At 43.9% G+C, this 25,479-nt stretch overlaps 1 protein-coding gene across 2 annotated transcripts in view; it reads right to left on the bottom strand.

Moving 5' to 3' along the window:
• The window catches only part of GUCY1A2 (guanylate cyclase 1 soluble subunit alpha 2), a 264,368-nt gene that overhangs the window by 101,183 nt on the left and 137,706 nt on the right, over positions 1 to 25,479 (bottom strand). For both annotated transcript variants that reach the window (XM_045018738.1, XM_045018748.1), the window contains exon 5: positions 13,904 to 14,389. In XM_045018738.1, coding sequence (XP_044874673.1) covers positions 13,904 to 14,389 — 486 coding nt within the window. The remainder of the gene's footprint in view (positions 1 to 13,903; positions 14,390 to 25,479) is intronic.

Here is a 25,479-nt window from a genome sequence, read left to right as displayed (position 1 = left end):
AAGTGGTGTGCCGAGTCTTCATTTATTCACTCTAATTTAAGGTTTCACGTGCCAGTAATACATTTTAACGTTTTTAGAAGGTCTCTTTCTATAAGTCTATCATATATAACTAAACTATTGTTGTATGTAAAGTAAATAAGGTTTTCAAAATGTTGAAGAAGCTTCATTTAAAATTAAATTAAAATGCTGATCTTACGCTGCCAGCCTGCTCAGCTCGCTGCCAGCCTGGGGTTCTGTTCACCTAGGCTGGCAGCAGGCTGAGCGGGGCCTGCGGCCGGGACCCCAGACCTCGAGGGGGGGTTCAGGGGTCAGGGCAGAGGGCTGGGGGCTGGGGGGGTGCAGGGCAGAAGGCTGAGTGTGTGTGGGGGGTCAGGGCAGAGGGATGGGGTGCTCGGCTCATAGGGGTGCTCCCAGCCCCCTGCCAGGGATATGCCCTGTTCCACCCCCTTCCCCAAGGCCCCGTCCCTACTTCTTCTCTGGCTCCTCTACGGAGCTGTGCGCACGCTGCTGCTCTTCCCCCTTCCCCTCGCTAGGGCTATCGGCTGATTGGCGCAGGGAACTAGAGGGGGCGGGGCAGGAAAGCACCACGCAGGGGGAAGAAGCAGGGGAGGGAAAAGTTTGGCTGCTGCAGGACCAAGCTTCTGCCTCCTCCCCCCAAGGGAGAGCGGTGGCTGTGGGGGCTGAGTGGGGCTGGGGGCCGGGACCACGGCAACGTGCCACTCAAAATTGGCTTGCATGCCGTGTTTGGCACACGTGCTGTAGGTTGCCAACCCCTGGACTATTATACGCCACAGGCAAAAAATAGGAGGGAGCAAAATGTACCAATGCCTGAGGCCCTTGCAAAGGCAGGGAAATGAAGTAAAATATACCCAGATAATTCTGGCAAGTGACCCGCACTCTCATACTACAGAAGGCAAAAGCCCCCCAATGTCACTGCCAATCTGACCTGGGGGGAAAATTCCTTCCCAGCCCCACCTCTGGTGATCGTAAGAACATAAGAATGGTTATACTGGGTCAGACCAAAGGTCCATCCATCCCAGTATCCTGTCTGCTGACAGTGGCTAATGCCAGGTGCCCCAGAGGTAATGAACCTAACAGATAATGATCAAGTGATCTCTCTCCTGCCATCCATCTCCACCCTCTGACAAACAGAAGCTAGGGACACCATCAGATCAGTTAGAACTTGAGCGTGTGAGCAAGAACCAGTCAGTCAATCATCTGAGAGAGAGAATGTTCAGTCCCACCTCAGACCCCTGGTCCTCCTCGTCCTATGACTGATCTCCAGCCATGATGTAAGATAAGCATGTGCATAAGCATTATTCTGAATAGGGGTAGACTTAAGCACACCAGTCTACTAGAATTCTTTGAGGGGGTCAACAAGCATGTGGACAAGGGTGATCCAGTGGATATAGTGTACTTAGATTTTCAGAAAGCCTTTGACAATTTCCCTCACCAAAGGCTCTTAAGCAAAGTAAGCAGTCATAGGACAAGAGGGAAGGTTCTCTCATGGATTGCTAACTGGTTAAAAGATATGAAAAAAAGGGTAGAAATAAATGATCAGTTTTCAGAATGGAGAGAGGTAAATAGTGGTGTCCCCCAGGGGTCTGTACTGGGACCTGTCCTATATAATATATTCATAAGTGATCTGGAAAAAAGAGGTAAAGAAAGAGGTGGCAAAATTTGCAGATAATACAAAACTACTCAAGATAGTTAAGTCCCAGGCATACTGTGAAGAGCCACAAAAGGATTTCTCAAAACGAGGTGACTGGGCAATAAAATGGCAGATGAAATTCAATGTTGATAAATGCAAAATAATGCACATTGGAAAACAGAATCCCAACTACACATATAAAATGATGGGATTTAAATTAGCTGTTACCACTCAAGAAAGAGATCTTGGGGTCACTGTGGATAGTTCTCTGAAAACATCCACTCAATGTGCAGTGGCAGTCAAAAAAGTGAACAGAATGTTGGGAATCATTAAGAATGGGATAGATAATAAGACATAAAATATCATATAGCCTCTATATAAATCCATGGTATGCCCACAACTTGAATACTGCATGCAGATATGGTCAACCCATCTCAAAAAAGATATACTGGAATTGGAAAAGGTTCAGAAAAGGGCAACACAAATTATTAGGGGTATGGAACAGCTGCCATTTGAGAAGAGAAGAACACTGGTACTTTTCAGCTTGGAAAAGAGACGAATAAGGGGGGAAATCTGATAGAGGTCTATAAAATCATGGCTAGTGTGGAGAAAGTAAAATAAGGAAGTGTTATTTACTCCTTCCCATAATGCATGTTCTAGGGGCCACCAAATGAAATTAATAGACAGCAGGTTTAAAACAAACAAAAGGAAGTATTTTTTCACACAATGCACAGTCAACCGGTGGAACTCATTGCCAGGGGATGTTGCGAAGGCCAAGACTATAACAGGGTTCAAAAAAATAATTAGATGAATTCATAGAGGATAGGTCTATCAATGGCTATTAGCCAGGATGGGCAGGGATGGTGTCCTTAGCCTCTCTTTCCCAGAAGCTGGGAATGGGTGACCGGGGGTGGACCACTTGATTATCTGTTCATTCCCTCTGGGGCATTTGGCAGTGCCCACTGTCGGAAAACAGGATACTGGGCTAGATGGACCTTTGGTCTGACTCAGTATGGCCATTCTTATGCATAAATGCTTTCCTGAACTGAGGCCTTGGACCTCAATTCAGCAAGGTTTACCTTAAGCATGTGCCTAAGTTTAAACTTGTGAATAATTCCACTGAAGTCAATGGGGTTAGTTTTGTGCTTTAAACTAGGCATGAGTTTACACAGTTTGCTGAATCAAGGCCTTGAGTACAGAAGAATATTACTACACTATTCCAAGAAAATAACATAACTCAGATGTTGATTATGATAAACAATCTGCATCTGTTTCTATTTCTTTGATTCCCCTTTGGATTGATACCCATTTTTTAAAAATTCATTTCAGCTTCCAGCGGGGACAGCTTCCAGCTGGGACAGATCATGTCCTTCATCTCATGTGTTTTTGTTATCTAAGTTTGTGTTTGCATTTCCGCTTAAATTAGGTATGTGTTCATGGTTATTGTCATTTAAATTGGCAGTGAATTTGGAATGCTGAGCAGTTTTCCTCCACTTCGGCAGTCCCTTTTCGAGCCACAGGACACAGAGTGGATAAAATACATTTAAATGAAGGTAAGTTTATTATTAGGAAAAACAATGAGGAGTCCTTGTGGCACCTTAGAGACTAACAAATGTATATGAGCATAAGCTTTCATGGGCTAAAACCTACTTTATCAGATGCATCTATTATTATTAGGCTGTTTCTTATCGTTTATAAGTAGGCTTGGAAGAATAAGATTTTTATTGGTAAATATCGGTAAATGTCAATTTCACTACACTCACAGAAACCAACAAAAATATTTCCATGATAACAACAGAAATTTATAGATAGGCAAAGTAAGAAAAACGCTAAGAAGTTCTCAAGCAGTACTTGATTTAAAGATATTCACTTTGCATATTGACATGCGATATTGATAATTTGTGTTTTAACAACTATAAAGCTTAAACTTTTGAATCTCAGCATCTTCTGTCATTAAATTGTCTGACCCTTCCCCCTAATTTCCCGCAACTGTGAAAATTTAAATAATTAAATTTTTTTAAAATGCTTAAAAATAATCAATACTATCTGTTGAAATTCCAAAAAATAAAAATTGAATTCTGCCAAGCCTGTTTATAACTCAGTTGCTATGAGATTGTTTATGAAGTTTCATGTTATAATATAACATGATAATAATAACAAAAATCTTAATTATGACACTCCCTGTCCCCCATATATATCTATTAATTACACTGATAATTTCCTTAATTATCCAAATGTACTCTATGTCTCCTGTGACATTTGGATAATTGAGGTTATATTGTTTTCAGTGATGTTTTCCCCAGTAGTTTATCTTTCAATTCCAAAGAGAAAGATCTGCTAAATCAACTATTGATGTTCTCTGATTTGCTGATGACATAGCATATGAACTGCCCAGGAAGGCAGCATTAAAATACTAGTAACATTTAAAGAGGATAACATTTTTATTACATGGTCATTGAGACAATATATGACCTTTTCTTTAAAATGAAAATATTGCTATCAAAATCTATGTATTGTGATCTTTTACTTTAAGAGAACCTTGCTGTCAGACTGATTCACGTACTTGTATGTTGTTTGATGCCACAACACCGCTGCTTCCCTGCTGATAATCACGCAGGATAGTATCTGCCAGAATGTTGTCCTTTCTTTAGATTTCTCTGGTGATTGTCAGTAAAATTACCAGCTTGTTTCCCTCAGATGATGAAATACTAGCTTATTTTTCTCTTCTCAGCTCAGAGAAGAGAACTCAATTGGACAAAGGGCAGAAAAGGGAAGAAATCCTGCAAGGTGCTGAGTGCCTTCAATGAGAGTTAAGTGTGCTGGGAACCTCACAGGATCAAAAATAGTATCATGATTTTGTTTTGCTTTGCCCTTTGAGGTCTAGACCTGAACTACTCCATAAGATACAACAAGGGAGCATACTGTGAGGCAGCACTACACCCTTAGCTCAATGGCGATGAGAATTATTTTAATGCCAGTCCAACATAATGCAATGAGATCACTTAAGATGGTATTCTTTCCAGAAACTTATGACAGTGCAACATAACTTCATTTTACACACAGTATTATTCATGCAAAATGTGTTTAAAATATTTTATAAAATAAATAGTATAGGAACAAAATTGTGAAAGCAGATGGGGAGGAAAAAATAGAAAGTATAAGCAAGGGCAGGAAAGATATTTTCAAGGAGTTCTCAGATACATGTGAGATTATAAATTAAAGAAATATAGGAAAGTTGTTCCAGAAGCTAAGAAAAGAAAGATCAGGTGAGACTGTGTGAAGGGACAGAAGCGTGGAGAGATCATGGAGGGTCAAAGACAGAGATGAGATCTTTGAAGGCTGGAGCAAAATGAGAATTTTAGAAATGAGGAGGGTGGGAGGGAGGGGTTGATGAAAACTGGAAGGTGCAACTAACTGTTATAGTGTTGAGCACCCAACGGTCCGATGTTATCTATGATATAGATTATATATGATATATAGATTTTCGGGCTCAATGGCTTGATCTCTAGTTGGTAGCTGGTATAAAGCGAAGTGCCTCAAGGGTCGGTCCTGGGACTGGTTTTATTCAACATCTTTATTAATAATCTGGATGATGGGATTAATTGCATCCTCAGCAAATTTACAGATGATACTAAGATGGGGGGAAGAGGTAGATATGCTGGAGAGTAGGGATAAGCACTAGACAAATTGGAGCATTGGGCCAAAAGAAGTTTGATGAGGTTCAACAAGGACAAGTGCAGAGTCCTGCATTTAGGATGGAAGAATCCCATGCACTGTTACAGGCTGGGGACTGACTGGCTAAGCAGCAGTTCTGCAGAAAAGGGCCTAGGGGCTACAGTGGACGAGAAGCTGGATATGAGTCAGCAGTGTGCCCTTGTTGCCAAGAAGCCAACACCACATTGGGCTGTATTAGTAGGAGCATTGCCAGCAGATCGAGGGAAGTGATTATTCCCCTCTATTCGGCACTGGTGAGGCCACACCTGGAGTATTGTGTCCAGTTTTGGTCCCCTCCACTACAGAAGGGATCTGGACAAATTGGAGAGAGTCCAGCAGAGAGCAATGAAAATGATTAGGAGACTGGGGCACATGACTTATGAGGAGAGGCTGAAGGAACTGGGCTTATTTAGTCTGCAGAAGAAAAGAGGGAGGGGGGATTTGATAGCAACCTTCAACTACCTGAAAGGGGGTTCCAAAGCGGATGAAGCTAGGCTGTTCTCACAGGTGGCAGATGACAGAACAAGAAGCAATGGTCTCAAGTTACAGTGCGGGAGATCTAGGTTGAATATGAGTAAACATTATTGCACTAGGAGGGTGGTGAAGCACTGGAATGGGTGGTGGGGAATCTCCATCCTTAGAGGTTTTTAAGGTCAGGCTTGACAAAGCCCTGGCTGGGATGATTTAGCTGGGGACTGGTCCTGCTTTGAGCAGGGGGTTGGACTAGCTGACCTGCTGAGATCTCTTCCAACCCTAATCTTCTATAATTCTATGTACAAATACCCAGTGTGTGTATGTGTATACTAACATCAGTTTGCACCTGTTTACTGACCAGAGTTTGCATGTGCCTAAGTCTGCCATCAAAAAAAATGCATGAACTTGTGCATGTACACTTTGAAGCCCTTCACCGCTTTATGTCTCATCTGTTATGCGAGATAATAAATATTTAATATTTACATCACAGGAAGTTGTCAAGGAAAGCTATTAATTACTGAGAAGCATTTTGAGATCCTTGGATGCAAAGTGTGAAATAATGGCGAACTATTACTACGTTTTGGTTAGCTTCCCTTTCTTAGTTCAAGGCCAAAAGCTCTCTCTCACGTTGAGATTCTGAATTCAACACACTTTAAAAGCAGAGCTGGGTGAATAACTGGTAACAGGTGATTAATTTTCCCTTATTTTATGTTTTACAAACAGATGTCAATTTCCCCAAATTTGCTATTCAAAAGTACTCACCAACTAATCTCTGCAAATTATTCTTGATCTGTTGCTTATACAGAAGGGTATTTGAAAACTGAGCTGTTTTGATTGCAAATAAGTCACCTGGTATGTTTCTGTTCCCTGGTTAGATGAGCATAACACTTAAAATCAGGTTTCAGATACAAATACTCATGACTACAAATTCCCTTTCTGCAAATATTCTGCTAAAATATTATTTTGCTGTTTTGGTGAAAAGCAAAGAGAGGAGGGTGCAAATACAGTAAGAAGTTTTGTTTAAAAATGTATACAAATATTCAGTAGAATTTTTATTTTGGTTTACTTTTTGAAGCTCTGCTTATAACAATCTGATCTCAGTCACCTCATCAATGTACTACCTTATTGCAGTGAACAGAACAATACTTACTTTTAACTACCATACAATAATTCCTGGTGGAAAGTGGCACACAGCTATACAAAAAGCAGTAAACCATAAAATAACTTGTCAAAGTAATAGGATGATTAACAATTAAATGTTCCTTTTTATTTTTCTAAGAGGACTTAGCCAAGCTTCCTTCAAAACTAATGCCAGGCCAGATAATTTAAGTACTGTGATGTGGTCTTCCCATGAACTCGCAGATTTCAACAAGGAATGTCTCAAAGCAGTTAACTAGACGTAATAATCCTCAGAATGTATAACACATACATGTACCATATACAGCACACATAAGTCACTGGCATCACTCTTGATTCTGGCTCAGAAAATAATAGATTCAAGTGTCTCCTCATGATTTGGGCTCACATCCAATGCTCACACTGCAGGGCAGTAATTATGTGGGTGATGCGCTAATGTAAAATGTTAAATTGATGTCACTTCCACCCATCTATGATGAATGTGTTGGTGACAGTTAAAGATTCCATGCCAGTGTTCAAAAGGAATGGGAGATAAAACTCATCGTATTCCTTTCTTGGTACATGCTTAAAGATAAGCATGTGCTTAGGTGCTTTGCTGAATCAGGCAGCCGCCCCACTCCTGGAGAACTGGTTAAAAACAGCCAGGCTAGGCTGTTTGGGGAAGCAGCCACAGCTGGGGCTATGCCCCAATTAGGCCCAGCTGGCTCTTATAAGAGGGCTGGAGGCCAGGAACTGGAAGAGTCTCTCTTGCTTTGGAGGGGGAAGGACCTGGCTGCCTGGGAGCTTAGGGCACTGGGAGTAGAGCAGGGCTGGGGAAAAGGCAAGAGGAGCTGAGAAGCTCCCGCCTAACAATTCCCCAGGCTGAAACCTTGGTCAAGACCTAAACGGGGACTAGGGCTGCAGGGATGTAGCCCGGGATTAAGCAGAGGCCTTATTGGAAAACTTCCTTGTCAATGATGAGTGGCCATTAGACTGCAGTCTGCCCCAGTGAGTGGGGGCTAGATGATGACTGGCAGTAGCCACTGAGGCAAGGTGGGTTTAGAGGGATGGGGGTTCCCCTGGGAGGGGAGACCCAGAGTGCGGGGGTACTGCTAGGACAGAACCCTGAGGAAAAGGGCGCCGAGGTCTGGGAGGCACACAGGGCCTGAGGCAGGCAAGACATCAGCTGGCAGAGGGTGCTCCAGAGCTGGAAAAGAGCTAATTCCCAGGATGACCAGCAGGAGACGCCTCACCAGTGAGTCTCACTTTGCTACAGGCCCTTAACGTCCAAGTCTGTGTGACAGTTATTGCGGAGGATACACTGTCAGATTTGCTATTACAGTCATTTAGCTGAAGGGTTCTCCAGCTTTTTCTACTGTTTTTTCTGACAACTTTATAGATGTTCCATGACACCATCTCCTCTCCCATTTGTGATCATATGAACTATTTCCTCTGTGATCATATAATATCTCCATAGCAACTACACCAATTACTTAACATTAGGAAAGTAATGAATAATTGTAGATTCTTTTTCATGAGATTTAGCAGCTAGAAACCAAAAGGGACAGCCGTTAACATACAGACCACCACCAAGTGCTCTTCAGGCCATCAGACTCCACAGAATCTGTTTGAAAACTGCTGATCTTTCAGATAGAAAATAAGCTCATCATAAAATTTTGCAACCGCTGTCATTTTTCTGATCTGCACTATAGGTACCCATCCATTATTGTCCAAGTATGAGGAGTGAGGAAGCTGAAATATGGTAAAAGGTAGGGGCTAGTCATACTTATGCATGAAGGATGACAAGGCCGACAGCACATCTGGTCGTAGGTAAAACTGTTGGAGTTCTCCACTGGATGCTGGAGTTAGGCCTTCAGAGCTCCTCATATTTTTGGGATGTCCTCATCCTAATGGCTACTGTGTTTGTTAGTTTAAGACCAGGGAGCTGGTGTTTCCACAGTTCTGTTCAGGCTGTAGGAGCAGAGAGAAACTGACCTTGCCCTTTGCATAGCAATATAAATTCACTGGCGTGCTCTTCACTAAGCTGCTAATGGAAACCATTTTCACTGCAGGCTGTTATTTCTGTGATTAACGTATTTATTGTTCCAAAAGTAACAGAGATAAAAAGCTCAAGGGTAAAGTTACATATTTTCTTTTTTTTTTTTCCCCATTTCAAATAAGTCAGGGCTTGATCATGCCACATAGACAAACCCTACGGAAAAGAGTGACGCCTGGGGCAACTGCCCGGAAGGCAGAGCTAGAAGACATTGTGCTTGGGGGGCGGGAGGAAATGGAGGGACTCCTGGGTGCACTCAGGACATCCGTTCAACAATACGTTTGTTTATGAGGCGAGGCTCTAGGTGAACAGAGCAATGGCACTGTCTCCTATTCCCACTGTGCCTTTCAGGGAGAGAAGAGGGAGCAGCCACTGAACACCCCACAGTTTTATATGCACATACCATAATAGTTCCGTGAAGTTCCTCCCAATTTACACCGCTGCAGCTGGGATCAGAATCAGGCCCAGAGTCTCCTTCTGGAGCACATGCTTTCAGCAGTGCTGCATAGTGGATGCCTTAAATAGATGTTATCCACATCCTTCAGATAGCGACTACAGGTCTGACTATTTAACTGTTACTTGACAGGCATTACTCACATGAGGAGTCTCATTGAAGTTAATGGGCCTCATGGTTCCTTGAAGCTTGACAGCCCCACCTTGTCACATTATGTAGGGGCAGGGCTACATTGTGTTTACATCTCCCCTTTTTGAAACCTTCCATGTTACTGCTTCCTAACCTCCCTAGCAGTCCATGGCGGGTAAGCATTTACTAAGGCTATGTCTACACTAGCACTTTTGTTGCTATAACTTACATTGCTCCAGGGTGTGAAAAAAATAAAATAAAATAAACCACCCCTCTGACTGACAAGTCCCACCGACAGAAGCGCTGGTGTGGACAGCACTATGTCGTCAGGAGACACTCTCCTGCTGACATAGCTACCACCACTTGTTGGAGAGGGTTTAATTATGTCAATAGGAGAGCTCTTTCCTGTCAGCATAGAGCGGCTACATGGGTGATCTTACAGTGGCACAGCTGCATTGGTACAGCTGTGCCGCTGTAAGCTTGCTAGTGTAGACATGGCCTTACATTAGTAAGGATTACAGTACTGGACCCTAAATCTTTAAATTCAGAAGCAGTTAGTAATTTACTGATATAATTTTATTAAGCTACTTCACTGGCACAAAAGAAAATAAGATGCTCGCTAACTATTATCAACAGTGATGCTTACAAGTCTTTCGATAGCAAAAAATAGGGAAAGTAAACCAATGTGTGCTTGTTAATCGGGGTGTTTTATCAGTGGCTTTCAAGGATCATGTAATGGGAATATCACCAAATATCACTGAGGTTTCACCTTGCAGTATATTTACAAGAAAGACCAGGTATTATAAAAAGTTAGTTTCATCAGGTTTGCATTTTTTACACTTCAGATCTCAGAAAAAATTATACATAAAAACCAGCACAGACATTATAGAAAAATAACCAAATTCCAAGACAGTTATCTGATGGATTCCAGGACACACTTCATCAGGATTGGTTACAGTTTGGTTAGTCAAACCATATCAATTCTCTGACAATAAAATGTAACACACTGGAACATAGGAGAAATTTTCTTTTTCAATAATTTATTATGCAACATGTAGAGATCAATGTATAGGGAATTTAAAATGTTTTTATTAGCAGCAAAATGATTATATCCAATGAACCTCCTGATGGAAAGGAGGAGAAAGGTCAAGAAATCAGGATTAGGGAAGGATTGAAGAGCACTAGATCTAAAGCCTGATTCACAAAGGTAAACACCTGGCGATTTAGGGCTAATCTACACTACACTAGAAGTGCTACAGCAGTGCAGTTGCACCAGTGCAACTGAGCCACTGTAGCATGTCTAGTGAAGACACTCTATGGCGATAGGAGAGAGTCCCGTCGGCAAAATAAAACTACTTCCACGGGAGGCAGTAGCTATGTCAATAGGAGAAGCTCTCCTATCTACAGAGTGCTGTCCGCATGGGCACTGAGGTCGGTGCAACTTACGTCACTCGGGGGGTGGCTTTTTCACACCCCTGAGCTACATAAGTAATACCAACATAAATGGTAGTGTGTACAAGCCCTAAGCCTGGTTTTAGGTGTCTAAGACCCAGTTTTAGGCTCTACAGCAATTCACAGAACTCCCACCCAATGCTGCAGGTGCCTACACTGACTCGATGCCTAAGTTTCTGCCACTGGATATATACACTGCTGTCTTAGTCTAAGTGTCTGGATGTCTATTTTCCATCTAAGCCTCAGAGCAATTCACAGACTGAGGAGGATAGATGCCTGGATTCACATTCGGGGCCCGATCTAGTCAGTGTACTCAGACTGCTGACTGAGCTTCCGTCCAGAAGAGGTGGTGGCCACCTTAAAATTTTTAGTCCAGTGGTTCAAGCCCTTGTGATGTGAGAAAGATAGGTTCAATTCCCCACTCTGCTAAAGGGGGAGAAGGGATTTGAACATGGGTCTCCCACATGGATGCCCTAACCATGGGGTTAGAGAGTCATTCCCACTTTGTGTCTCTTTGGTTCAAATCACTCTCATTCTTTATCCAGAGTGGAACAGCTTCAACAGGAGAGATTTGAGGGAAGCCCACATCAGAGTATCCCATAGCTCAGTGGTTATAGCACTTAGCCCTGTGGGAGACCCCTGTTCAAATCTATTTTCCCCTGTTAGTAGAGGGGGGGGAATTGAATCTGAGTCTCTCACATCCTGGAGGAGTGCACTAACCACTGGACTAAAAGTTACAAGGTAGGCACCACCTCCTCCTATCCCTGTTTTGTGTGGGGTTAGGTGCCTGCCTAAATTATTCTCACCTAAGTGCCTGACTCCAGGAGAGCAGTTCCTGGTTCTGAATCACTGGCAAAGACAGGAGCCTCCCTGCAGCATGAACTTAGGCACCAATCTCTGTGAGAGGGGTGGGGTTTAGGACATATCCCTCTAGTTAGCATCTCCTATTGGCTAGTTTAGGTGGCTCCCCGCTTGTCGTTAGGCACTTTAGAATACAGTTAACATCATTCTTCATTCACTGTATAGGAGCAACTAACTCAGGCTTTCTAGGTCACAGGATTGTTCCTGTGATTTTTCTAGACACCCATAAGGTAGATGTTGGGACCACCCCAATACCTAAATCCCTTGTGAATCCAACCCTAAAAGACTACATTGGGCCCAGACCCCACAGTGTTACACAAGGAGTCTTTCATAAATACATGTATATGCAAATTAGAAGTAGATCTGTGGGTTCTTATTACTTGTTGTCACAAACAACAGACACCCAGGCCTGTAACTTGCTGCCTCTGCTATTCCTCTGAAATGCTGTTTTGTTTAATATTTCTTAGAGTCTGTATTAGAAATGTCTGGATGAAATCTCTGTAGGAATCCCTTTACTGTTACCCATCATATTTCAGCTTCACTGTCCACGTTGTACTACTCTCCTTGACCCATCAGATTTTTTTTTTACTGTTGTTATACCTTGTATTATACGGTCATTTCCTAACAAGTAGAATGAGATGAGGAATCAGTGTTCAGATCTAGAGCCAGATTGGGGTCAAGGTTGAGATTTCACTGAATCTGAACCTTAACCCCAATGAGCTGTTCTCAACTAGATTTGGTCCTAATGATGCAAATCAGCTGAGATTGACAAATCCTAGCAAATTCATGGACCCTTGACTGGAGGCAATCTCACAATGTCAGCTGCTCATGAAATTTCCATCAGCTTGTCACATCTGAACCCAAAACAGAAAATGCAACCCTTTAATTTTGAACATGACCTGGAACAAAACAAACAAACAAACAAAAAACCACACACAGATGGAGTTTGGGACCTCAGAATTACAATAGGCACCATTCAAATCTGAAAGGACTCAGAAGCAAGTGCAAATGGGATAGAACTCATTAACAGAAGTGTTTCTTCTTTTGCTTAAAAAAAGAGAGAGAGATTCTAACCGATTACTAACAAGGATATTTTCCTGAATCTCAACTGATTTAAATTGGCATATTCCCATTGGCTGCAATAGAGTTACAATAATTTACACCAGCTGAAGTTAAAGATCTGGCTCCTTCTTTATTAAAATCACAAAACACAGCATAACCTGTGAATAAACCATCCGTTAAAGCAGTACTCTCCTACAATATTTTCTCTTAAAGGGTCTGCATGTACATCTCCAAATAAAAGTTATTTCTCCATTTTTAAATTAATAGAGCCTGAAAACTAGAGCAAGTAAACAAATTACATTGAAACTTTTTCCTGCAAAAAACAAGGTTTACAAATAAAGAAAATTTGTTGTGAAAACACTCAGCTTTTTGTGGATAATATTGATTTATTTGTTGAAAAACTACCCAAAAAAACAAAAATCTAAGTTTTTGGCCCAAAACAGAAGTATTTTGACACTGAAAGGTCACTGAAGTAACTCATGGAAGCTGTCATTCCAGTGCCTCATTCTCCTCTATGAAGTAAGGTCTCCAGTCTGACTTCTTCAGCTGTAATACACGATGGCTATGAATCATGGTGCACCACCTCCTCTCAGAAAAAGGTGAGACTGTGGTGCATCATGGGAGGCAGTCTAACTAGGGAGCCCAGCCCACAGAGGAAAATGAGAGGATGAAGCACCTAAACTACAGCTCCCATAAGGTACTATAGTGGCATTTCAGAATCAAAGTTATTTATTTTCAACTAAACTATTTTTTATTTCAAATTTTTCCACCAAAAACTCAAAATTCTCCACAAATGAAAACCATAACATTTTCCAATTGTCTTATTAAAATTATTTTTAACATTATTAAAATTGTCTTTGCAACTTAGGGAGTTAGCTATGAGGGCAACTTAAGAAGATATGCTTTCCCTAATTTATGGACTGAAGTACCTTACCTTATAGATATCCAGGAATCCACACTGATGGTCAAATCGAGTGTACAGCTCATTCAGCATGCTGATCACCTGCATGGGGGTGCACTGGGCGCACACAGCTGTGAAGCCAACAATGTCTGAGAAGAGCATTGTGACATCATCAAACTTCCTGGCCTGAACTTGCTGCCCCTGCCACAACCGTTGAGCCACCTCTTCTGGGAAAATGGAAATAAGAAGATCTACTGTCTTCTTTTTCTCCTCTTCCAGAGCTTGGTGTGTTCGCTCTAATGTTGCCTTCAGTTTATCCATTCGTTTCTTCAAGCCATCTTGGGCCTTTGCCTGCTCCCCAACCAATATGACATCACGGGTGGCATCGTGGATAGGTATGTCAGAAAGATGTAGGCCTCGGCCCATCAGTTCATCCAGCTTGTCCACACAAGGGGAACCCAAAAACAAAATAGAATTTGACTCGGGTACATGGATCATTTGTCCTTTGACTTCCATCACCTGCAAAATGTAAATGGAGTTTTAAAAACAAAGTTATTAATTAATAAGTGTTCATGGACTCTCACTCAACACACATGCAATGGGCCCATTGGCAGAGTCATCTTATATCCTTAACGTAAACAATAAACATAAACCTTACCCTAAGCACCCCTCTTAAGCTGGCTGTTCCTAGGGTTTCTACCTCCACAACTTCCTATCTCTCCTTTTGCCTTGGAGAGACTCAGTTTTTTATACTCCCAAATTGGATCTAAAGAGACTCACCCAGAAGTGCTGGAACAATTTGTACAGTGGGGGTGCTGAGAGCCAATGAATCAAACTGTAAGCCTGCATATAATGGAAACTACCTCAAGCCAGGGGGTGCAGCAGCATCCCCCGCACGCATAGTTCCAGCACCTATGGACTCACCTGGTCTGGTTGTCAGGGTGAGTCAGAAAAATAGCCTTGTATCTCTTTGCATGGCTCTACAGCATGACATTCTGTCACAATGATACCCAAAAATGAGATCCTGGACACACCTGTATCACATTTAAATGTGAAAAATCACAGTAAAATATGCTTCTTAGGATGAGCATAACTAATTGCAGGGATAACTTAGCTGACAGGAGAAGGCCCAAGTTAAGACAAGACAACGCCAGATGAGTACTTGCTGAAACAACTAACTGTTGTGTATGTTTAGAATAAATAAAGGAGGCAGGAATTAACTAAGCTATTGTGGGTATGTTTATAGTAAACAAAGTAGGCAGAAACATCTTGAACTGATAAGTTTGCCTTATGCAAGATGGTCCTTACATACAAGTAGTATAGATCAGTGGCTCTGAACCTTTCCAAACTACTATACCCCTTTCAGGAGTCTGAGTGGTCATATCCCCAAGTTTCACCTCACTTAAGAATTATTTGCTTACAATCAGACATAAAAATACAAGTGTCACAACATACTATTACTGGAAATTTCCTTACTTTCTAATTTTAATCATATAATTATAAAAAATCAATTGGAATATAAATATTATACTTGCATTTCAGTGTATAGCATATAGAGCAATATAAACAAGTCATTGTCTATATGAAATTTTAGTTTGACTTCTCTAATGCTTTTTATGTAACCTGTTGTAAAACTAGGCAAATATCTAGAAGAATTGGTGTACCCCCTGGAAGACCTCTGCGTACCTCCAGTGGTGCGCATACCCCTGGTTGAGAACCACTGGTGTAGATGTTAGTAGCTAGGAAAGATGTATATAAAGTCAAGTGTGTAGTGTGTGACATGAATTGGAATTGTGGTATCCTCCATAACTAAACCCAAGAGCTGTTACATGCCTAATAAAGTAACTGGAGTGACGAACTGGAGTTGAACTGAGTTTTTTGGATCCCAGCGAACTGGATGAAGGGTTCTTCCAGAACTGAACAAAGCATTCTGGATAAGTGGAAAAGATCTCTGAGGGAATCCCAATGCGAATGTTACTAGGTTTGCAACTAGAATGTGGCTGGCCTGAAAAGCAAATTCCACAGTAGCTCTCTCTCTATTAACTAACAATAATTCACAACAAGCGTGAAAAGAGATTAAAGGAGAAGAGGGAAATCATTTGAATGAGACAGACAGTGAAATAGCTTAGGGTCTATTAAAAAAACCCAATTACTGACTGAGTCAGAGGAGGCTGAATTAGAGAGGAAGCAAATAAGGGGACATGACAGAAGCATACAAATACTGAATGGCTCAGAGAAGGTAAATTAGGTGCTCCTATTGACCCTTTCAGTTTTGCTGGATGTCTCTCTATTCTTGCATTATAAGAAAGGAAACATTCTGTTACATTTGTTATCATTTATTACCTGCCAATATAGGATTCACAAGATACCTGAAGTGTATTTGCAAAATGGAAAAAATAATCAGAAAGGCCAGACAGGACAGAAAAGTCTTGTGAAGAATCAGAATGTTCTCAGGCCTCAATCATGATCTGCAGAAACATTCATCTCAGTTACTGGCTCAAATCTAACTCAGGCTGTTAGCTGTCAACTGTCACTTCCCTAAGGAAGATCGTCAGTGGCCTATGCGAATGAAGCCTGAGGGCTTGTGTACACAGCCCCACAGTGCAGACTACTGCAGTGTGAACTGCAGGTGCACCAAAGAGTTACTGTAACTACAGGCTGCTAGACCCTGCTAGTGCGAATGAAAATGGACCACATTAACAGGAGCTAGGTACATTTTCATTCACGCTAGCAGAGCCTACACAGGGCAGTTACAGTGCAATATTTTAGGGCACACTACAACTTACACTGCCATATTCTGCACCGTGGGGCCATGGAGACAAGCCCTAAGTCTATTACAACTGACACCTTTGCTGGCAGTAGAAGTTCAAACGCCAAAGCCAGAGAGCAGGGGCGGCGAGTTATATGGGCCCGTGGGGCCCAGGCCCCACCAATAATCCAGGAGCTGGGCTCAGCCCCACCAATGTTTGGGTCCCAGGCCCTGTGCTGGGGGTCCCCGCGTTGCAACACCCGGCGCTCTCACGCACCGCAGCGGCAGCTCCCGGGAGGGGCCTCAGGAGCGACTGGACTCCCAGACTGGACTGGAGCTGCCGGGGGCGGTGCCGGAGCTGCCTGGCCGCGCCTCCACAGCAGGGAGGGGGAGCGAGCCACAGGCAGCGGCTGAGCCCTGGGCATTGTGAGCAGCAGACAGACACAGATGGTGACCTGTGGGCAGCCAGACACACACAGCCGGGGAGGGGGGGTTGGTGGGGACAAACACACACAGCCAGGGGGTTGTGGGACAGACACACACGGGGGGGGGGGGACGGACAGACAGACAGACACAGCCTGTGAGCTGTGGGGGCAGCCAGACACACACACACACAGCCGGGGAGGGGGGGTTGGTGGGGACAAACACACACAGCCAGGGGGTTGTGGGACAGACACACACAGCGGGGGGCAGACAGACAGACAGACACAGCCGGGAGGGGGCGGGGGGGTTGGTGGGGAGAAACAGACACAGCCAGGGGGTTGGGGGTTGTGGGACAGACACACACAGCGGGGAGCAGACAGACAGACAGACAGACACAGCCGGGGGCGGGGTTGGTGGGGACAAACAGACACAGCCAGGGGGTTGGGGGTGGTGGGACAGACACACACAGTAGGGGGCAGCCAGACAGACAGACACAGCCGGGGGTTGTGGGACAGACAGACACAAGGACACAGCCAGGGGGTTGTGGGACAGACACACACAGCGGGGGGGAAGGGGGACAGACACACACAGCCGGGGGTGGTGGGGGCAGCCAGACACACACAGCCGGGGGTTGTGGGACAGACCGACACAAGGACACAGCCAGGGGGTTGTGGGACAGACAGACGGACACAGCTGGGGGAGATATGGGGACAGACAGATGGAGTCGTGGGTGGGGAAAGGAGCAGCAATGGGCACCCCGGGGCTGGTATAAAATACACAGGATGGGGGGGGGGCTTCCTGAGGGGACTATAGCAACACCCCCCGCAGAGCAGACCCAGGTTGCAGCTGGCTCTGCCCATCACAGCCCCCTGCCCCACAGAGACCCACACAACCCTCTGCCCCCTCGAGAGACTCCCAATGACCCCTGTGCCCCTGTCACTCCTCTCCAAAGAGCCCTCCCCTTTGTGCCAGCCCACTCCCCTCCCCTCCTTCAAAGCTCCCTACAATCTCCCCCTTTGCCTTCTGCCCCCCAGCCCAGCCCATTCCATTGGACGGGAGGCTCCCAGTCTAGTAGCTAGCAGGGCCCATGGGAGCTGCACCTGAGGCAGGGTGCCTGCCTGCAGATGCAGACCTGCCTGGCTGTGCCTCCACAGCACAGGGAGGGGGAGCCACAGGTGAGCAAGCCCTGGTCATCATCATCATCACAGGCCCAGTAATTCTCTGGATATTTAATTTCACTGAGGCAAAATGTGTGCAATTTTATGGGTTGAATGATTGAATGACATAATACCCACCTGCCTGCATTGTCCGTCACTAAGTCCAGTAATTTTGTCAAGTGTTTGTTGCACAACATGGTGGTGCCTACCCCTACCTTGTGCTTCAGGGGGTGATGGGGTCAGGGCAGCCTGTTATAGAACTACCTGATTAGTAATTGGATATGTTGGCTGGCATCTTTTTTAGTAATTGGATATGTTTGCTCCCCCTGATGTTAGAACCTGGCTACACCACTGGGGAGGGGAGCTTCCTAGACCTGTGCAGCTGGGGCTTAGGTGAATTTTGTGATACTGTGCCCCTCCCCAGCTACCACCCTGCAGTTCCCACTCCTGCACCATGCTGGGCAAGGGGCAGCCCCATCCCTAGTGAGGCTATGGTGAGGGGTGGCAGCAGGGGAGGCCACACGTGATGGCAACCTCCCCCCTCGGTACCCACCATAGGGGAGCCGAGTGGGCCTTCTGGACCTGAGAGGGACCCTAGGAGCATGTGCAGTGAACTGCGGGGGAGAGGAGGGGTCCCTCCCCTGGAGCTTGCTGCTGCCAGGGAGGGTGGAGGGGAGTCCTCTTTGGCCCTAGCCCTGGGGCAGCCTGTCTGCACCCCAAGTTCCTTATCCCCAGCCCTGCCCCAGAGTCCTCACCTGACCGGAAAAAAACGCAACTTAAATTTGGTGGTCAGTTTAGAGTATCATAGAATATCAGGGTTGGAAGGGGCCTCAGGAGGTCATAAGGTCCAACCTCATGCTCAAAGCAGGACCAATTCCCAACTAAATCATCCCAGCCAGGGCTTTGTCAAGCCGGGCCTTAAAAACCTCTAAGGAAGGAGATTCCACCACCTCCCTAGGTAACCCATTCCAGTGTTTCACCACCCTCCTAGTGAAAAAGTTTCTCTTAATATCCAACCTAAACCTCCACCACTGCAACTTGAGATCATTACTCCTTGTTCTGTCCTCTGCTACCACTGAGAACAGTCTAGATCCATCCTCTTTGTAACCCCCTATCAGGTAGTTGAAAGCAGCTATCAAATCCTCCCTTATTCTTCTCTTCTGCAGACTAAACCATCCCAGTTCCCTCAGCCTCTCCTCAGAAGTCATGTGCTCCAGCCCCCTAATCATTTTTGTTGCCCTCCACTGGATTTTCCAATTTTTCCACATCCTTCTTGCAATGTGGGGCCCAAAACTGCACGTAGTACTCTAGATGAGGCCTCACCAATGTTGAATAGAGGAGAATGATCATGTCCCTCGATCTGCTGGCAATGCCCCTACTTATACAGCCCAAAATGATGTTAGCCTTCTTGACAAAGGCCAGAGGAGGGAGTGTTAGTGCCTGTGTGGACTTCTGAGAAGTGCATGGGGTGGAAGGAGATGCTGGGATGCTCTGGAACCACTCCTTCAAAGCCAGTCAGGACTCTGGGGGAGCCTCCTCTCTGAGCAGATTGTCTCCAGGGCAAGAAGCTTACACCTTCCTGGGTCTGACCTCAGAGCATTCAGCATGCCCTTCCACACCATGCACTTTCCGCAGTGAGTCCGCCCAGGCGGGGTCCTGGGGCAGCCAGAGGTCCCTGCACCCCAACTCGGCAGTCAGATGTGACTCTCAGCCAGACTGTAAAACAGAAGGTTTATTAGATGATGGGAACACAGTTTAAACAGAGCTTGTTGGTACAGAAAACAGAACCCCTCGGTCAGGTCCATCTTGCGGGGTGGGGAGCCCAGAACCAAGTTCTGAGTCTCTCCCCATTTCCCCAGCCAGCTCCAAACTGACACTCCCTCCTCTGGCCTCTGTGTCTCTTCCGGACAAGGAGGCCACCTGATTTCTTTGTCCCCAACACCTTCAGTTGGCATCTTGCAGGGGAAACTGAGGCACCCACACAGTATTCAGAGAAAATATTAAGAACATTCCCACTTCATCACAACAGGTACAACAAAATATAATACTGTATATTGAAGTAGGCAAGTGCTGCTTCTGACTTTCCACTTTTAATTGACCCTTGTAATCTTGTGGCGCTGACGCGTTGTAGCTTCATTTTATATCGGCTTACAGGGCGGGAGCGGGGGGGCACCACCATTTTGGGCCCCACCAAAAATTATACAAACCTGCCGCCTATGCCAGAGAGGGCATCAAAGCTGAACTATATTTAAATGCTTAAGTGCAGTCTTTCAATTTCAGCATTGAGGCACGTCAGCAGAGCATCATGCAGAAGCTCGCAGTGCCACTGACTGTAATGTGCTCTTCAGTGGATAGAGCACTGAAGTTTTCCATACATCTAGCACTGTTCACCAGCACTCCAACTGAAGAATGTTTCCTAATGAAAAAGGTTATGGGCTACACTCTGATCTCCACTGACTTGGAGGTTTTTAAGGTCAGGCTTGACCAAGCCCTGGCTGGGATGATTTAGTTGGGTTTGGCCCTGCTTTGAGCAGGGGGTTGGACTAGATGACCTCCTGAGGTCCCTTCCAACCCTGAGATTCTATGATTCTATGACTTACTCAGGATTATATTGGTTTGATTGCGATAAGAAATGGTTCCGTTGTTTCTTCAGGAAGACAGTCAAAAGACAGCCCGGGAGACATATATGTTTTAAGTGAGCAGAGAATCAGTAAAGTAGAACTCTCAGTGACTGTTCTACATTACTTTCAGTCACAAGTAAAACAAGCATGGATCATTCTAATTATCATGATTCAAGTTCATATTCCAGTAATGCCCAAAGGTCCCAATCAGCACTGAAGCCCTATCGTGTTAGGTAATGAACGTACACATAGGAGGACACATTCCCTGCCCAAGGAGTTTACATTCTAAATAGGAAAGACAGAGAATGACGGACAAACAGCTTCTGGAGCACAAAGTTCAAGCTGATGTCTAGGGACCATGTCATCTGAATTAGATACCGGTACTATTCTTTCCTCAAAACACACCCTAAGCATAAACATCTTTTCCTGCTACCCCTCCTGTCACCCGTCCAGCTGCCCAAGCAAACACATTTCACCATAGCTGCTGCTGCAACACTTTGCCCTTCTTCCACCTGCCTCAACCTCCAAAATAAAACCAAAAACCCAAACCGTCCAATCTAATGTTATCTGTAATATTGTCTTACTGTAAGTGCCTAAAGGCTGGAAAGCATCTGCTCAGTGGCTTGGGGAGATGTTGGGAGATTCCTTCTTCCATTGGCGGTTCCCTGAAGTCTGGCCATTGGCCAGCATGGACTCTCCTGCCCCTCAGTCTGCTGCTGGTGGCTCTATGCCCCTTCCCAAGCCTGTGTTGTTGATTGCCATATAGTACAACCCAGATACCAGCAATACACATCTTACTGCCAACCTCAGACTGAGAATTCAGTAAGTGAAAGGTCTTGGGGAACTGAACTGCTACATGCCTAATTTATTTCCCCAGGTGCCTCTTGTTAGTGTGTGCATTTCTATGCCTTTACGCCCTAACTTCATTCTGGGAGATTCATTTGAATGCTGCTTGTATGAGAAAGCTACTAAACTATATAACCCAGCATACTGAATTATCCAAGATTAAGTGCTCACTCTCATTTTAAAAATATATTGATCCTTATTTAATATACAAGATAAATAGGTGCCTGTTTCATATGCACAGCATAGCAGTTTAAAAGGGCACATCAGGAAACGTTTTAGCTCTGTAGTGCAAATTGCCAAACATAATATTCTCATGTATAGCATTTTGAATTTTTTCTCCTTTTTCAGGGATTCATAGGCAGCAGGTTTAAAAACAAAAGGAAATATTTCTTCACCCAACACACAGTCAATCTGTGGAACTCTTTGCCAGAGGATGTTGTGAAGGCCAAGACTATAACAGGGATCAAAAAAGAACTAGATAAACTCATGGAGGATAGGTCCGTCAATGGCTATTAGGCAGGGATGGTGTCCCTAGCCTCTATTTGCTAGAAGCTGGGAATGGGTGACAAGGGATGGATCATTTGATGATTCCCTCTGAAGCACCTGGCTTGGCCACTGTCAGAAGACAGGATACTGGGCTAGATGGACCTTTGGTCTGACCCAGTATGGCCATTCTTATGTTCTTATGATTGTTTTCCTCTTCTTTGTGCTAATTATTAGTGGCCTATAAAATAAAATGCCCTGCGTTACCACCACTAAAGGCATGTCTACACTGCCCCCCAAAAAAAAGGTGTGTTCTTAACTCAGTTTAGCTGCATTAGCTAACTTGGGTTTATGTAATAGGCTTCCCTATAGACTTAAACTTGAGCTGCTAACCCACTTTAAAGTCAAGTTGTCATGTCTTCACTGCTGTTTTTAAACCTGAGTTAGCTAATATGGGTTAAGAACACACCTTTATTTTGCAGTGTAGACGTATCCTAAATTGCTCCACCTCCCGCTGGCTATATTATGTCACTTTTGAGAGAGGTATGAGCATAAAATAAACTGAAGGAGACAAAATTAGCCCTGGACTGGAAGGTTGGTCAAGAACTTCACAGATTTTCACTTTTATTATATATAGGGCATTTCTTAAATTTGAATTAACTGTATTTAATGTGCAGGATGGAAGCATTTCAATTTTTATTTTAAAAAATAGTTAGCCATACTGTGTAGGATAAGTTCTCTTGAAATGGGTGTGTATCATTATTACCTATATAATAAATACTTTAAAGGGAAATTCTGCTCTCTTACATCAGCATAAATCGAGAGCACTGGCTTGAGTGGGCGTTACTCCCAATTCACACTAGAATAATTGAGCAGAATAAACCCTCTGAAAATAATAATTACACATTATTGTTTAAAGGACTATGTTCTTTTGCAATTATTGTACAGTCTAATAGTCTCAGAAAGATAAATAAAAATGCAGGCTCTGAGAGATATTTACTTTCATCACAAACTCAGCCTCATCAGAATGAGGACAAGTAGAGTCTCCTACTAACCTCCCTCCCAAAGACCTACCAAGTAAGTAGTCAAATTACTGTGGTACACTCCAATGCCTCTATTTTAGAAGGTAAGGGACTGCCTCTGAGTTCTCTAAGCCAACAGCTACTCTGGATTCCCATTGTCCTAGGAATATTAATCATGAGATCAAGAGCCAACAAACTGAATGCCAACTCTATCACCTAGTCCTTACAGAAAAATCTGGTGACTCTACAGCAGCACGTGGTGCATTGATGAAAGGGTGAAGTAAATAATTTGGAAAATTCTGTTAACTGTATGCTCAGAGATGCCCATCAGTAAGTTTCTGAAACAAAATTTCCTGCTTCTTTGAGCAGGTCTCATTCTGTAGCCTTCGTAATATTCCTATAAGCAGACAGCTTCCACTTTGACTTTGATAACTATGCAATTTTCCCTGTGTTGTGACTACTAGAACATAAGAACAGCCATACCGGGTCCGACCAAAGGTCCATCTAGCCCAGTATCCTGTCTACCGACAGTGACCAATGCCAGGTGCCCCAGAGGGAGTGGACCTAACAGGCAATGATCAAGTGATCTCTCTCCTGCCATCCATCTCCATCCTGTGACAAACAGAAGCTAGGGATACCATTTCTTACCCATCTTGGCCAATAGCCATTAATGGACTTAACGACCATGAATTTATCCAGTTCTCTTTTAAACGCTGTTATAGTCTTAGCCTTCACTGTTATAGTCCTAGCCTACTGTATTTCCTTTTCCTTTCTAGAGGAGAGGGTCGGGTTATGGCATTAGGCCTCACACCTGCAAAATATAGTTAGGCACGTGCTTTATGCATAGGAGTGGATTAAATGGAACTTCTTGTGTGAGTAAAATTAAGCAGTCTAAGTACTTTAGATATGTATATTTGGCCACTCTGTTCCCTCAACAAATTAAGAAGTCATGTTTAATAATCTAAATCTTGCTTTTCTGTATGATTATGAGAAAATTATAATTGCCCAGTTGGAATGCTGGAGGGGAAATGGAGAAGTGCATTTTCCATACTAGAATACAGGGTATAGTGTAAATAGCTGGCTGAATAGGTGGGTAATTTTACCCTGAAGGGAGATTTTTAGGGAATTCATTTGTACCAGAGTTTTTATTTCATTCACCACATTTGAAACCCTAATTCTTCTTTTACTTACATTTGTAAGGTCTACATGGCAAATCCTGTCTTCCTTCACTGCCGTTGCCTGCAGTGAGTTAGGTGTGCAAGGGCACCATAATTTAGCGAGCCTATACAGGGACTCTGCACCTCCTGCATGCAGGAGCACCCTCCACATTTCTGCAGTGAAACTTGCATGGAGGTGCAGTCAGAATCGGAGAATCACTGCTGCACTGAGGAGCTGGTCATTTTCCCCACACTGAGTGGTGGGAGTAGAGGGCAGAGGAGGTTACTACAGACTGAAGATCTGGTTAATGCAGAATTCCTTCCTTGTCCCCACAGAACTTTCTTTCCACAAACCTGGTCACTTGGACTTGGTGCTGAAAGGAGGGTCCAGCCTCATCTATTCAATCAATTCTATACATTGCAATCTGTAAGATTATTTTTCTCTTCTTTTTTTCACCTTAACTACACATGATCTATTTTGTCTGAACTGAGTGTTCAGTCTGAGGACGGACACTTTGGACCATATCCTCTAGTCAACTGTGGGATGTCTATTTACAGCAGCTGAAGATCTGATCTTCTGCCCTTTGTTTCACAAGTGCTTATGATGATTTATTCTAAATCTGAACTTCCTAGAATATTTTTAATTAAATATACCACTTTTTCTATCAATTTTCTCCCTTATATTTGCAATTCATGGCTATTTTCTGAATTTGTGAAAAAAAATCATAAAACGGGATCAGGGGAAGAATAGTACGCCATGATACTGTACGTACAGTGAAACATACCGTATACTGAAGGCCATTGAAGTTGGCTGCTACACTGAAGAGATGGCTAATGCCACGAAACTGTGCAGTACTGCAGAAAAGCAATTTACTTATTATGAGGCAGCTTTGTGCCATGCAGTGCAACAAAATAGAACTACTGATAATTCCCAAAGGTCTCTTCCTTGCAACAGTCCCATAAGAAAAATCGTGTACGATGTCAGGATAGTGAAGGGGAAGCAGAAATTCAGATGTTACTTGCCAAAGCAGTCTAAGAGAACTGGATAGCTTTTTTGTTTGTTTTCTAGAATAAATATCATGAAAATTGAGTGGATTAATCACAGGAATCAGGAAATCCCAAATCCTAATCTCAACCCTGAAGCTGACTCA

The sequence above is a fragment of the Mauremys mutica genome, chromosome 1 (genome assembly GCF_020497125.1).
Source record: "Mauremys mutica isolate MM-2020 ecotype Southern chromosome 1, ASM2049712v1, whole genome shotgun sequence".
Lineage (NCBI taxonomy): Eukaryota > Metazoa > Chordata > Testudines > Geoemydidae > Mauremys > Mauremys mutica.
Note: the sequence above shows the minus strand (reverse complement) of the source record. Positions and strands in the feature narration are given on the sequence as shown.